This window comes from Pteronotus mesoamericanus, unplaced genomic scaffold (genome assembly GCF_021234165.1).
Source record: "Pteronotus mesoamericanus isolate MK-2021 breed Mesoamerican mustached bat unplaced genomic scaffold, CSHL_Meso_final contig_42, whole genome shotgun sequence".
NCBI classification, from domain to species: domain Eukaryota; kingdom Metazoa; phylum Chordata; class Mammalia; order Chiroptera; family Mormoopidae; genus Pteronotus; species Pteronotus mesoamericanus.
In genome coordinates, this window is record NW_026555157.1 from 1,396,192 (window position 1) to 1,409,762 (window position 13,571).

At 44.7% G+C, this 13,571-nt stretch overlaps 1 protein-coding gene across 3 annotated transcripts in view; it reads right to left on the reverse strand.

Moving 5' to 3' along the window:
• Window positions 1-8,058: 8,058 nt before the first annotated feature.
• The window catches only part of SIDT1 (SID1 transmembrane family member 1), a 91,485-nt gene continuing 85,972 nt past the window's right edge, over window positions 8,059-13,571 (reverse strand). The window contains exons 20-26 of one of the 3 annotated variants that reach the window (XM_054577299.1): window positions 13,405-13,419; window positions 12,293-12,369; window positions 11,344-11,390; window positions 10,896-11,001; window positions 10,682-10,792; window positions 9,612-9,725; window positions 8,059-8,164 (exon numbers count right to left, since the gene is read on the reverse strand). In XM_054577299.1, coding sequence (XP_054433274.1) covers window positions 8,102-8,164; window positions 9,612-9,725; window positions 10,682-10,792; window positions 10,896-11,001; window positions 11,344-11,390; window positions 12,293-12,369; window positions 13,405-13,419 — 533 coding nt within the window. In that variant the 3' untranslated portion in view covers window positions 8,059-8,101. The remainder of the gene's footprint in view (window positions 8,165-9,611; window positions 9,726-10,681; window positions 10,793-10,895; window positions 11,002-11,343; window positions 11,391-12,292; window positions 12,370-13,404; window positions 13,420-13,571) is intronic. The other 2 variants (XM_054577300.1, XM_054577301.1) reach the window with 2 other exon arrangements.

A 13,571-nucleotide genomic window follows, 5' to 3' on the forward strand; every position in this document is an offset into this window, starting at 1 on the left:
GAAGTCTATGAAAAGGTGCTTAACATCAGTAGTCACCAGAGAAATGCAAAATAAAATGAGATGAGATACCATTACACACTTGCCCAGAAACGCTAAAGTTGAAGGAGCTGACAAATTAGTTCCAAGTGTTAGCAAAGATGTGGAATAACTAGAACTCTCATCAGTGATAATGGAAGTGTAAACTGGTACAACCACTGTGGAAAATTGTTGGCAGTTCCCTTTAAAACTAAAGACTTATCTACCTGGTAACTAAGAAATTACATAGGGCACTGTATATGTACCCTGGAAAAGAATGTTTGTATTAAGTTCACCAAAAGATATGTATAAGAATGTTCATAAAAGCTCTCTTTACAGTAGCCCAAAACTGGAAACAACCCAAACATCCATCAATAGGAGAGTGGATAAATGAAATGTCATGTTCACAAAATGAAGCTACTGACACACACACACAGATGAACCTCACAGACTTGATTATAACAAGTGAAAAGTGTCAGACAAAAAGGAGTACATACTGCATAATTCCATTTATGGGAAGTTCAAGAGCAAGCAAAATTCCCCTATGAGGAGTAAAGTCAGAATAGCAGAACAGACACGAGGATACCAGAAATGTTTTGTATCTTAATGTGGGTAGTGGTTACACACACACACACACACACACGCACGCACGCACGCACGCACGCACACAAAAGGTCACTGATCTGTATAAACAAATTAGTGCACATGTTGTATATTACTGAATATATTTTATACCTAAATAAAAAGTTAAGAAAAACTATCTATGGAAGTCTGAACTGATGTTGGTTTTCTCTTGATAATTTTCTTGAGTCAGCCAAATCTAAAAGTCATTGTGCTGTCACTCTTCAGAAAATTAAGGAGCCGTGAAACTGTTTCCTATCAGGTTGCCATTACTGGGCTGTGTGACTTAAGGCAACTAGCATAACTTCTTTGCACCTTAGTTTATTTGTTGGTACATTATCTGTCCTCTCTCCTTTCCAGGGTTGTTATGAAGGACAAAGAGGTTTTATTTTTGAAGTGTTTCCACACCGTTGCAAAGGAATATTTCAATGTCAAGTGGCGGTTCTTTTCCACAACCTTCCTTATTTCTGTCCCCCTACACATGAGATTGAAATGCAGGGCTCTGCTGGAAAGTTTGTTGGTCAGCATCAACAGCTCCTTTGACCTGTTTTATTTCTTGTGAGAAATTAAGGAGATATATACTAATTTGCTGCCTATGTAAGTTCAGAAGTGGGTAGGCTGATTACTAGTGGGAGTGTGCCACTTAATTTTTCACATAAGCAAGTAAACTACAGATTTTTGGGAAGATATGAAAATCTAGCTTTTAACTGTGCTGTGCAGTTCTTGCTTGATGGTGTTTTCTTACATGGTTTAATCACATTCAAATCTGTGGCTTGGAAAGAGGCTGAAGCTGAACTGTAGCGGTGCAGAACTGACTGCCTCGGGGAAGTTTTCTGGGAGTCCCTGAATTCAATTAGGTTAAATCCCATTTTTTAAAATGTTGCTGAGTGGCAAATATGCAAATTCACATTAAATATTTTCTTTTGAAACCCTTGGAGACAGCTTAGTGTAGGAGAAGAAACTTGGTGAGTATGTCAGTATTTCAAATCAAGTCCCACTGCTTTGTTGTCTTACCTCTGGACAAATTTAGAAACGCTTACCACCATCATCCTTGTACCCCAAACGACGAATTATGATTTCCCATTTCATTGCAGCCTAGCTCTTCTGCCTCAGTTTGGTGGATGAACCGTCTCCCTTAGAGGAGTGAGGGCTGGGCCCAGCCCTGAAACACAAAGACGGTTCAGCCATCAGGTGGAGCCATAGATGCTGCCTGACTTACTGGGCCTGTGCGGATGAGCTTGGGGGGCAGCTTTGGAGGACTTTTTAATCCTTGACAGTTTATGTGTGTGTGTGTCTGAATGTTTTTAGGAAATAAAAACCTCATGCATTCCTGTGCTTTCTGTCCATTGTTAACTTTGGTTCAGAATCACAGCCTCCCAGTGGAAACCTGATGCCTTAGGCAACATATATTTTAATTTAAAATGAATCGTTGGGTTTATAGCCCTTTGCCAAGTGCAATCACTAAATTTATAAAAAAGACATTGGTCTTGACTTTACAGGCTTAGAAATTGAAGCAGCAGTCCTCCTATGAATCCAGCCGTTCCACTTTAGAGAGCCAAAATGACCGAAAGCTGTAGTTTCATTGGCTGGCTTTCTTAAAAGCACAGTAAGTTTCACTGCACTCAGATTTATATAACAGACACACATCTTCTGAATTTTGGAAAAACCATCTCTCTCTCTTTTTGTTTTTTACAATATTTTATTTGTTTTTTTAGAACAGGGGGGAAGGAAAGAAATATTGATGTGTGAGAGAATCATTAGTCTGTTGTCTCACGCATGCCCCCAGCTGGGGACTGGCCCACAACAGGGGCATGGGTTCTGACAGGGAATCAAACTGGAGACCTTTCGGTTCACGGACCAGCACTCAATCCACTGAGCCACAGCTGCCAGGGCAAAACCTTCTCGATTTGTTAACAGGTTCAAGAGTTATATAATTTTAGGGTGTGTATTTTACATATATAGATACATGCGCAGATAAATGTCGAATCATTATCGTACCACAATCTTTTCTTTGGTCTTGTTACTCAGACTACTTATTTTTGACAGCTAATCCAGGTTTCTGCAATATTTGCTTCACAGAGAACAGTGACTTTCTCTAAGTTTCAGTTTCTCCGTCTGGAAATGAAGGTAATAATGATACAGACATCGCAGAGGAGGTGTTTCAGGATTAAATGTGGTAATGTATATAAAACCTTTGGCAGAATCCTGACAACAGGTGTTGACTGTTTTAATGGTCAGCTCTGCCGACTTTAATCTTTTAGGGGCTGCAGATGGGAACTGAGGGCAACAGTTTCCTGCAGTAAGATTCTGCTAAAAGGGCAGACGCAGGACCTCAGTGCTGCGCTTGTCCACCAGCAAGGTGTTGTTGCAGTTCCTAAGAATTAGGAAGATGGGAACATTCATTCTCTTCTTGGAGCTCTTTGCCCACTTACAATTAACAAATTATAATTACTTGTTTCATGTACACCTTCCCTTTTGGACCGTAGACCCCATGATGGAAGAAACTGTGTGTTTTGCCCATTGCTGTGTCCAGTTCCTTACAGGGCCTGCCCAAATGTTTCCTGATTGTCCTTTGACTGAAGCAGTATTTCTGATTCTATGTAAGTGAACAGTGGTATAGCAAGGAAGGAGAGGCTACAGGGGGAAGCAGACCCCTTAAAAAGCAGGTTGCTTTACAAGGTATCCCATGTTAAGAGAGCAGCAGAGTAAAACTCAAGCCTGAATTTGTCCCCTTCCTTGAAGGCGCCTACCTAGAACCAGGTACTAAGCCTTGTGGAAAGCTCAGATAAGCAACATAATAAAAATCATAAAATGCAAATCAGCTTTTTTCTCTCATGGCAGTGCGATAGCATCCTAAAATAGAAAGCTTTTGGATTGTTTTGGGTAATCTTCCATTTAGAGGACTTAGAGTCCTAATTCATGAAGAATGTCAAGAGTCAGAAGAAATTAGGGGCCCAGGAGCTAGCCATTATGGGATAGTACGTCAGAGTTCTCTTGTTCTCATGCAAAAATCTTTCACTGTTTAAACCTCTCCTTTTCTAAGTCTTACGTATAATGCTGGGGTAAAAGACGGGACATGCAGACTTTACTGAGCACTTGACTGAAATGTGTTTACACTTCAAGGCTGTCTGTGTTAAAATATGGTCATCGGCTAGTGCTGATGTCCAGTCAAATGGATACCTTAGATAGCAGGGCATTCAAGGGAATAAAAAAAAATTGTAGAATAGAGCCAAGGAATTTTTTTTAAACTTAGAGTTCAGGGAAAATTACGAAATCTAATCTAGAGATTGTTAGGAAGAGAGCAGAGATCCATTTTCATAATGTTCAGTGATGTAAAGGATAATTCTATGTGAATGATGAAAACCACTTAGTCTTCTTCATAGTTTCATAAGAATAGAAAGATCCTACTTCAGGAAAACCATAGGATGAATTCCAGCTCCTCCTTGGGACTCAGAGAATGAGGTCTTTTAGCGGAAGGGTCCTGTCCAAGTGAAAACTCTATTACTATGGGCTTTCAGAGCCTCAGTGGTGAGGCTGATCTGCGCCCCTTGCCAGGCTTATTTGAAATTCATGTGTATTAAGGCCCAAGATTTAGCTGGCACTTAACCTTGCTGAGAGTGGTGTACTCTTATAGAGGAGACACTAAAACTTAGCCACATTGGTTTATCGTCTCCAAACAGCATTAAAAAACAAACAAAAAAGCCACTGCCCCCCCCCCAAGAAAACCAAACCCTACTTTTAATTGGGCAGAATAGTGGTAAGCAAGGGTTTATATTGCCTCAGGCAGAGGCAAACGGTATCTTACTCACGATGTTCTTCCTAAGTTTCCCCAGGGGGCATAAGAGTCATTTGCAAACCTGAGTGCCCACCCATGCTTCCACTTTTTTGGGACCTGTTCTGTCACTGGCAGGCTGAAGACCTTCTTCATACAAGCTAAACACCTAGGCTTTCCCTACAGCACATTTGGTGGCCAGGGTGGGGAGGGAGGGGGTGGGGAACATTTGCACATGGCGGGACCTGAACCTCAGCGGTAATAGCTACTTGAGGGAGGAGAACACTCAGGTCAGAGAAGGCAATAATAAAGTGTGATATCATACCCAGCCAGACTTCCCGCATGGCCCTAGCTGTGGTAAGCAATTTCTCTGAGTTGGAATATGATTATTAAGGGCTAGAGGCAGTAAAATGCATAATAAGGGGCAAGGGACGGGCCGGGGTGGGCCGGGGCGGGCCGGGGCGGGGAGCTTGGACAGTTCTGGGCAGACCCCTTAGCAGTAAGGAGGCCTCCCACCCCTCTCAGGGCCTCCTGGAGCTGAGGACAGGGAACGGAAGAGCTGGTTGCACTGGGGTCTGCACATCCCCACCTTTGTCACCCTCGCGTCATGTTAATGTCTCATAGATAGGGGACCCGAGAATCCTAGAGTTCCAGCAACTTGCTGAAATTCATGTGGCAAATGTATTTGGACAAAATCCGACGCGAGAATCCTTTTCCAACTCTACTGTTTCTTTTATGAAAAGTGTTTATTTTTGCTTCTCCCTTTCCCCCAAGTTTTACACAGAGAGACTATCTCCCAGAATGAGAAACAATTGGGTATTACTTAATTTACTGACACATGCGTTTTTGCAGTCCCACAGAACATTCTGGTGACTGTTTGGAGCTAACAAAGGAAGCAGCTGCCACTTTCTTTGTCCTGGGAGCTGGCTCAGTGATCGCCTTCAGTCATGGAAAGTCCCACCCTCAGATAGACTCCGGTTTCCACCGGCTTCAAGTGCTGCTAAAATAAAACCGGGCTAAGCCCTCAACCATCTGGCATCAACAGGTGGAGCGGCTTCTCCGGCATTCGTCAGAGGTGTGAAGAGGTTATTTTTTTATGTGACTACTTGCCCCTCTGGCTGCCACTTCGCTGTCCTGCTCCAGCTGAACCACTCTTATTACCTCTGGGTCTGCTCTGCTGGGAGCCTCTTCGCAGTGGCTGTTTTTCTCCAGTTACACTCCTGCTGAACTCAGCTTTCAGAGTTGCCTTTCCTTTTCTTTTAAAGAGTGAAGTCCACGAGCTCAGGCAGAAGTCGCACAGGCATTGCACTGCATGCGGATGGGGGACCCTGCAGCTCAGAAAATCTCTGCTTGCCCCCTTCGCCCCACACCTCTATCCACCCCGCAGGTGCAGTCAAGCCAGGTTCCTGAGTCCTCCAAGCACAAGACAGGCACTGTGGGAAGAATGAGCAACTAGCACCTTTACAACTGATATTTTTAAGAGAGGGCTTGGTCTGGGTTTTTATTCCTGCTGTAGAGACCAAAACCGACCACAATGTGTGAGTTCATAATACAACACAGACATCAGAAAACGGCCAAGAACCCAGCAGCCCGATCCATCCATTTCCGCAGAGCCCCTTGCCACGTGCATGGACATATTTCCCAAACAAGCTACCAAACAGGTAACGAACGCATCTTAGAATTTATTCACTTCAGGCCACAGGGCTACTTGAGCAGTCTTTGTTTACATTTCCTTAGCAGAGATTTTTTTGGGGGGAATTTGAAACCATAAGCTCATTAAAAGAAAAGAATTGGTTCAAATCAACCATAGTTAAACAGATTCAAAATTTCTTTTAGGTGTTAGACTAACACAATCATGTGATAGGTGGCCTTCATATGGCCTATGCAAGCCAACAATATTTTTACATTTGCACATGAGTTTTTATTTTATAGAACACTTCACCAGTATTAACTTATCTGATCATACCATGATCGTGTGAGGCAAGAATTTTGTCTTCAGGATGGGCTGCCAGCAATTTTTAAGGACTAAGGAGTCACAGAAGACCAATTACAAGTCTGGGGGCATTTTAGGGAAAAAAAAATCACAGAATATTTCATTAACAGCATCTTTGTGTTTTTAAAGTGAGGGAAAGTTTGCTATTCAACTGCCAAAATGTCTTTTGAACACTATGCAGATATTCGAGAGGGAGGGCAACAGCTAAAAAAAGAAAAAAGAATCGTTGACCCATTTCTCTAATGAATGATCAGGAAAGCGGAGGTGAGAGGTGACTTCCATTTCCCAGGCAAATGTGTCTGCGTGTGCACACCGGTGTGCGTGTTTCCCAGGCCCATCGTACTCGGGCAGCAAGGAGCCTGGTCAAAATGGGGCTCTCAGGGGCAGAGCTACCAGACAGCGTGGAGGGGAGTGGGAGGCCGGGCTTTCCACACCTTACTGGGGAGGCCACGAGAATCAGCAGGGGCAACCAGGGGCAATCCTAAATCGGCCATGCTCTTTGCAGCTAGAGAGTTAGAGTAAAATGCCTTCACCCTGAGAGTCACTTCTAGAGAACTCCAGGGAGAAAGCCTGGAGGCCCTGACCCGCATAAAGTGACAGTGAAGGGGCTGGGTCAGGGGAGAGGACCCCTGGTGCAGTGTCCCTGGCTAAACACTTACTCCCTCCCCAAAGGTACTGTGGGCACAGAGCTGAGCTGTTTGAATTGCAGGCACACACAAGTACTTTTGCCTTGGCTGAGTTTGCTCCGGGAGCCCAGGTCCTTAGGGTGAAGCCCGTTTGCCTGATGCTGACGGATGTCACCTGTTTCTTAGCGCTGTTGGTCATTTCTCTTGCTCCTCCTACTGGTAGAAAAGTTCTCCTGTTTCCCCTTCCACCTTGGAGCCAGTCTGTGGAGTAACAGGGCCTTCTCAAGAAGGCAGAGCCTGAGTTTTGGGGTAAACACATTGCAGTGAGATGAAGATAGTAAGGAAAAAGTAAGCACCCCTGCCTTGGTCCCAGGGATGAGTTAGGAAGATTGTGTGACAAGGCCCAATCCAGAGGCTCCCTAAGGAGGTCAGAAACCTGGGGGAAACAAACGGCATTCCTTCCGAGGAGGTGACGAGCTGCTGCTGATAAATCATCTATCCCAACTGGGCAGGGTATCGGGTCCACCGGCTACCAGACTCTGAGGAACAACGCCACCCCTGGACCCTGGAGAAGTGAGCCGGCGCTTTGAGATGTCTAAAGCAAAAGATGTTCCAAAGGGGCAAAGAGGGCCCACCTAAGTTTCCGGGTGGGGAATCTGAGCTGCTGGCCCTCGTGGGCACAGGGGCAGCTGGAGGGAAGAGTGCAGCATCGTTCTGCCATTGCTGGCAAGTCCCAGGTGACGTGGGAAGGGTCCCAAGACAGCGAGTTGACTTTGATGCAACGTTTGTCCATGTTCAGAGTTGCAACATAAGGGGATGGGACTTTCTGGACTCTTCAGGGCTTGCCTCTGTCCTCAGCCGTAGCTTCCTTCCCCCCTCCCTTCTTGCAGACTTGCATCTCCTCTGCTCCTGTCCTCCCCATGTGAGTATATGCAGAGTTGACTCCACAGGGGCTTAGTGGAGCATTGGGCAGTGGTTATTTTGCTGTAGGTCCTTTTTAAAAAAAAAAAAAAAAAAAAAATGAAACAGCACCAAGGGTGATGGCATCCTCTCTCCCCTCTTAATGCTAGAGGCTCAGAAGACAGGGATCTGGTCCCTCCGAACCACATCCAGGTCATCATCCAGGGTTAACAAAACCTGAAAGGTGAGGGGCAGAGAAATGAAATGAATGCACGGTGACAGCCACAGTAAATCCCTACTTTCTTTCTGAGACTCACTCAGACCGAACCTATGAGTGCCCTTGCTCATTTTCATGTCTTCTGCAGCTTTCTATACTGCCGTGCTCCTAACAGGCATGTATTATGATATAGTTCATTTATTAATTAATTCAAATATTTATCAAGGGTCTATCATGTGCTATTCCAGGTACTAGAGATATAGTTTGCAATGAAAGAGGCAAAAAATCCTACCCTCCTGGAGCTGACATTTGAGAGAGGGCTTCAGAAAGGAAACATATACATGGGTAAAATATACGTAGTGTGTTAGATAGAAATATGTGCTAGGTATAGTATGTTAGATGGTAATATGCACTAAGGATAAAAATTAAATTATGGAGAGAACATGGGATGTATGGGGTGGGAGAGGTAAAATAATTTTGAGAGGGAGGCTGGGGAAGTCATTACTTAGAAGGACCATTTAGGTCCAGACTTAAAAAGAAATAAAGTGTTACGGCATAAAGTGTTGCCATGTAAAAAGTGTATCCTCCTTCTCCAGTTTTACATCCCAACACCACCGCTCTCTCCACTTGGAACCCTTCACTCCACTTTTGTTGTCTCTGTCATTCTAAGGAAAGGGACTCAAAAATAAAAGCCTTAAGGAATTACACAGATTAGTTACACTTCCAAAACTGGCCACTAAGGGGTAGCCCTGCTCCACGTTTGAGGTTATAAGGTTTGCGGAGACTGCTTAAGGCAGTGTTGAAAGTCCTGGAGACCTGCTCCTGATATTTGTCAACTGAACCTGTACAGGTACCACGGACTTTTATTTGGAAAATAAAAATTAATATGAAAGGATGCTTCGTGAAATCATCTAAGGCTCTTATAATACGTCTGGCTTCTGGGAAAATGTTGGGGTAAAAAAATGGAGGGACTAGAGGAAAGATTTGGAACAGACTGGGTAGAAGGCAACAGAAGCCTGGATGCTCTCCTGAGCTGCTCCAGGAATTTATAAATTATTTGTAAGCTATTCCATGAGATGGGGAGAGGAGGAGGAATGTGAGTCTAGCATAAGAAGGAATAACCTAATGCTACCAACATTTTAATGAATGCTCACAGGGATGCCTTAGGGGATTCTGGGCATGTGAGTTCTGATGGCCAATTCAGTCTAAACCTTGTGCAGCTTAAGGAATGCCATTTTGTCACTCTGTGTCTTAAAACATTGAAGAGGAAAGAAAAATAAAAATAAATATCAAAGCAAAAGATAAACAATGTAAAGAAAGAGAAAATCTGGACACTGAATTACAATGAAGGATTGGAAAGGGAAATTAAGAGAGGAACACAAAAGAGGGTGTAAGGACGAGGGGCAGAGAAAAAAAAGTACAGGATTCAAGAGAGAAGAAATTAACAAAAAGGTATTATAAACTCACCAAGAAGGAGAAAAATAGGGCAGTGGCAGACAGAAAGTGCCAGATGTCATGGTCATCAAAGAAATCCAGCAGGATGCATTCCCGGTTCTTCTCCCGGGATTCGGCGGGGGTTCCCTGTGGGAAGGTGAGGCAAGACGTGGGTGTACATGCTCACAGTTCAGCTGTTTAGAGGGCTAAGCAGCCAAAGCTACACAAATGCAAATGCCTGGCTCAAAGAGTTAGCTTCTAAGAAAACATATGGTCACACATACACACAAAACTTGTACATAAATGTCCACATTCATAAGCAGCATCATTCATAAGAACCCCAAAGTGAAAACAACCCAACTGTCCATCAGCTGATGGGCGAATAGATAAAATGTAGTGTATCCACACAATGGAATAATATGTAGCAATAAAAAGACATGAAATACTGATACAAGCTACAATATGGATGAATGTAGGAAACATTATGCTAAGTGAAGGAAGTCAGATTTAAAAGCCACATAGTGCATGATTTCACTAATATGAATTGCCCAGAATGGGCATATCTATAGAGATAGAAGAAAGGTTAGTGGTTGCCCAGGGCTATGGGGTTCAGGAGAAATGAGGAGTTAATTTCTGGAGCAATAAAAATGTTCTAAAATTGATTGCAGCGATTGTGAATTGGAGTGGAGACTTCCCTGCACTGTGCCCCAGCAATATCACTAGTTTCCTAGGCCTCAGCTTTCCAATCTATGAAATGGGTTTATAAACCCCTGTACTTGGGTATTTGTTTTTGGATGGTGATTATGATGAGAAAGGTGGAGAAGATACACTAATGAAGGTTTTTGCGTATGTTAAACATTGAGAACAAGACTGTAACATAACTCATAAGGAAGACCAAATTTGCAGAGTCTGTGGGCCTTATACATTTATGAGTGCTACCCTGATAATGATGACAATGTGCCCTTCATTGAGATACTAAAGCTTTTAGAGATTAATAGCAACTAGCACATGGAGAGAGGGGGGCAGCGTGGTGAAGAGGCAGGATAGTGAAAAGGCAGGATGGAGAGAGAGTATCATGTTGGAAAAGAAAACTGTTCTCTCACCTCCCAGCTGCTGAGATTCTGGAAGAAAAAATACAGGGCAGCAGCCCACAGCACAGCGGTGGCCACGATGCAGAAGAGGGGGATGGGGAGGACCTTCTCAGAGCTGCGGAGCTGCAGGCGAGAAGCAGGGGCTGCCATTCACGCTGCCAGCCTCAGGCGGGGGCGGGCAGGGGCAGGGAGGGAGGTGCTCCAGGCCCCGGGCCACCTCGCTTACCTTCATGATGATGTAAAAGGCCAGGTAGAGCAGCAGGTTACAGATGAAGATGCCCAGCATGTAGGAAGCAAAGTCCCTGGGTCGGTAGATCAGTCCAAAGAGGGCACTGAGCACATGGGCAGGAATTATTTTGTAGCCATAAGGGTGGATTTGTAACATTACTGATTTTTTTCACTTTCTCAATCCCATTTTTTCAAGAAGGGAAATTAAAAAAAAAAAACAGAACTCTTTAACATATAAGTAACTTTCAAATGATTACATCTCCTTCAGAACATTCATTTTTAACAATGGTAAGGTTCCCATAAGTGGATGCACCATAAAGAATCCTATTTCCTGTCTGCTTGAAGTGTTTCCCCTTCATATGACAGACAAAGAATACCAAACCACACTGCCAGAGACATGAATAAAGGGAAACAAAAAAAAAAGGCGTTTTCCTAAGATTACTTACAAGGACCAGTTAACCAGATTCCCCAGGATGAGCAACACCATTCTGTCCTGAAAGAGGAGGAAAGAAAACCTTGAAAAACCTTCAGCCTCAGTTTCCTCAATTTTTAGTCCCCAGAGCGCCTGTCCAAGCTCTAGTGGGCTAAGGGGTTCCCACATTCCTTTTTGTAAAAATCCTTCTGATCATAAAGTGTTAATAGGCACTTAGTGAGCTCCTGTGTGCCAGGCCCAAACAGCACCACAGAGCAATGATCACTCTGTGTTAAGGTGGGGACGAGGCTCGGAGGAGGCACGTGGTTTTCCTGAGGTCGCTGGCCAGCGAGCTGAGACATAGCGGTTATCAGGGCCACGAGTCCTCTGTTCAGTGTACAAATGTATAATATACTGAAAACTATAATGGAGAATTTTTAAAAGTTGTATTTCAACCACTATAACCATAGTTTTAAAAAAATATCTTTGCTCATGGTAAAAAAACAATGTATAAACATCAAAATGTATAATGTGGGAAGTGTAAGTTCCTAATGAAAGTGACTAGAGTGGCCATAGGTCCCAGTTTGCTTGGGACAGTCTGGGTTATGTCTGCCATCCTGGTGCAATTATTAAGAGTGTCCCCTTTTGCTTACACAGTGAAATAACTTTACCTCTTTGGATGATTATTTACAGGGACACCCCCACAGCAGTGATCACCGTTTAATAGTTTTGTGTACACACACACACACACACACACACCCATTTCTTTATATACCAGCAATCTTTCATGTACAAAAATGGGGTCATCTGTGCATGTTTCTTATGAGTAAGAAGAGTAAGCAACATGCTTCTTCTCCCCGACTGGACCTCAGCCACCCTGGGCCAGATCTGGATTTGAGACGCCTCAGGGACTGCCCTGCACCTGCCCCACCTGCGGTTCCCCACTCTCTGGGAGAAGGCCAGGAGCCCAGGGGCACACGTACCATGTACAGAGGCCGGCTGCACTGGTGGATGCAGTCCGTGTAGAGCACCATGGCGGCCCGCCGGAACATCCCCAGATCTGCCGATGACACGACCGCATGGTAAGAGGGCTCATTCAGAGATAATCAAAATGCTCCCTTACGGCCCAAGCTTTTGGGGCCAGGATGATGTCGTCCTCGACTATAAAAAACGGTGCTTGCACCTAAGAGGTGTGCGATAAACGTTTGCTTTGAAAAGCGGCACCCATACCCGCTGCTTTCGCGCGGAGACTGTGCCATCTCCATGGGCCCCACTGCAGAAAGGCAAGCGAGGCGCGCACGGGGAGCCCGCAGCCACTGATAATTTGGGTGGCTGGCCAAGCCCTCCACAGTCTCCTTCAGCTTAGTTTCTCTTTGTTTACAATTTACTCCAGTGGTGTTTCCCTTAGAGCAGAGATGTTATGGGGCCCCTCAAGCCCACCTTAAAACACGTGCCCTCTCTAGAGGATGGGAAATCTTAGCTTGTAAAAGTTCTCACCTGTGTTTCTCAATGCGGTTATGAGTCAGTAAGAATTGAACCAAGGGATATGGGGGTTTACTGAGCAGGTTCAGAAAGCCTAAACCTGTACTGAAACAATAATCAAAGGATTTTAGTTAAGATGGGAAGAGAAAGACAGGAAAGGTCTTTAAAAATGCAGTTCTTCCAAAGGATGGTATGAAGCACAGCGAGTGTTTGTGTTATAACTGCCAGAAGAACAGAGTCAGTATCACAGGCGGAGCTGTCTTTCTCTGAGCTGCCCACCCAGCAGGCAGCCCTTGCAAGGAGGGTCAGGCATTCAGTGAGAGAGGATCCCCGCTGAATGCTACCCCTGGGGCCAATTAAGCCGGCCTCTGCTAGGCTCTTAGATACACAGAGGGAAGAAGGAGGCCTGGGGCACAGCCACGCAATAGCCCAGGAGAGGGGCACAGGCTGGGTTGGAGCGGCCCTCCCCTCTGGGCCTCGCTTGGGCTCCCCCGCCCCTGAGCCTGCCCCACCTGGAAGGAGGTGTTCAGGGAGCAGAGCTGGCAGGACAACCAGGAGGGCAGCTTTGTTAAGAAAACAATCCAGAACCCTGAGAAGGGCCCCCAGACATTACCTGTGTCAGACACATCTGAATCAGTGGAAAGCAGAGGAGAGATGAGAAAAAGAAAGATTTGTAAGAAGGTAGCCAAACAGGTCAACTATCGGTCATTTTATATTTCTCTCTCTAACTGAATGACTTGAATGTTATTTTCTGATTATAAAAGTAATGTTTGCTCATCA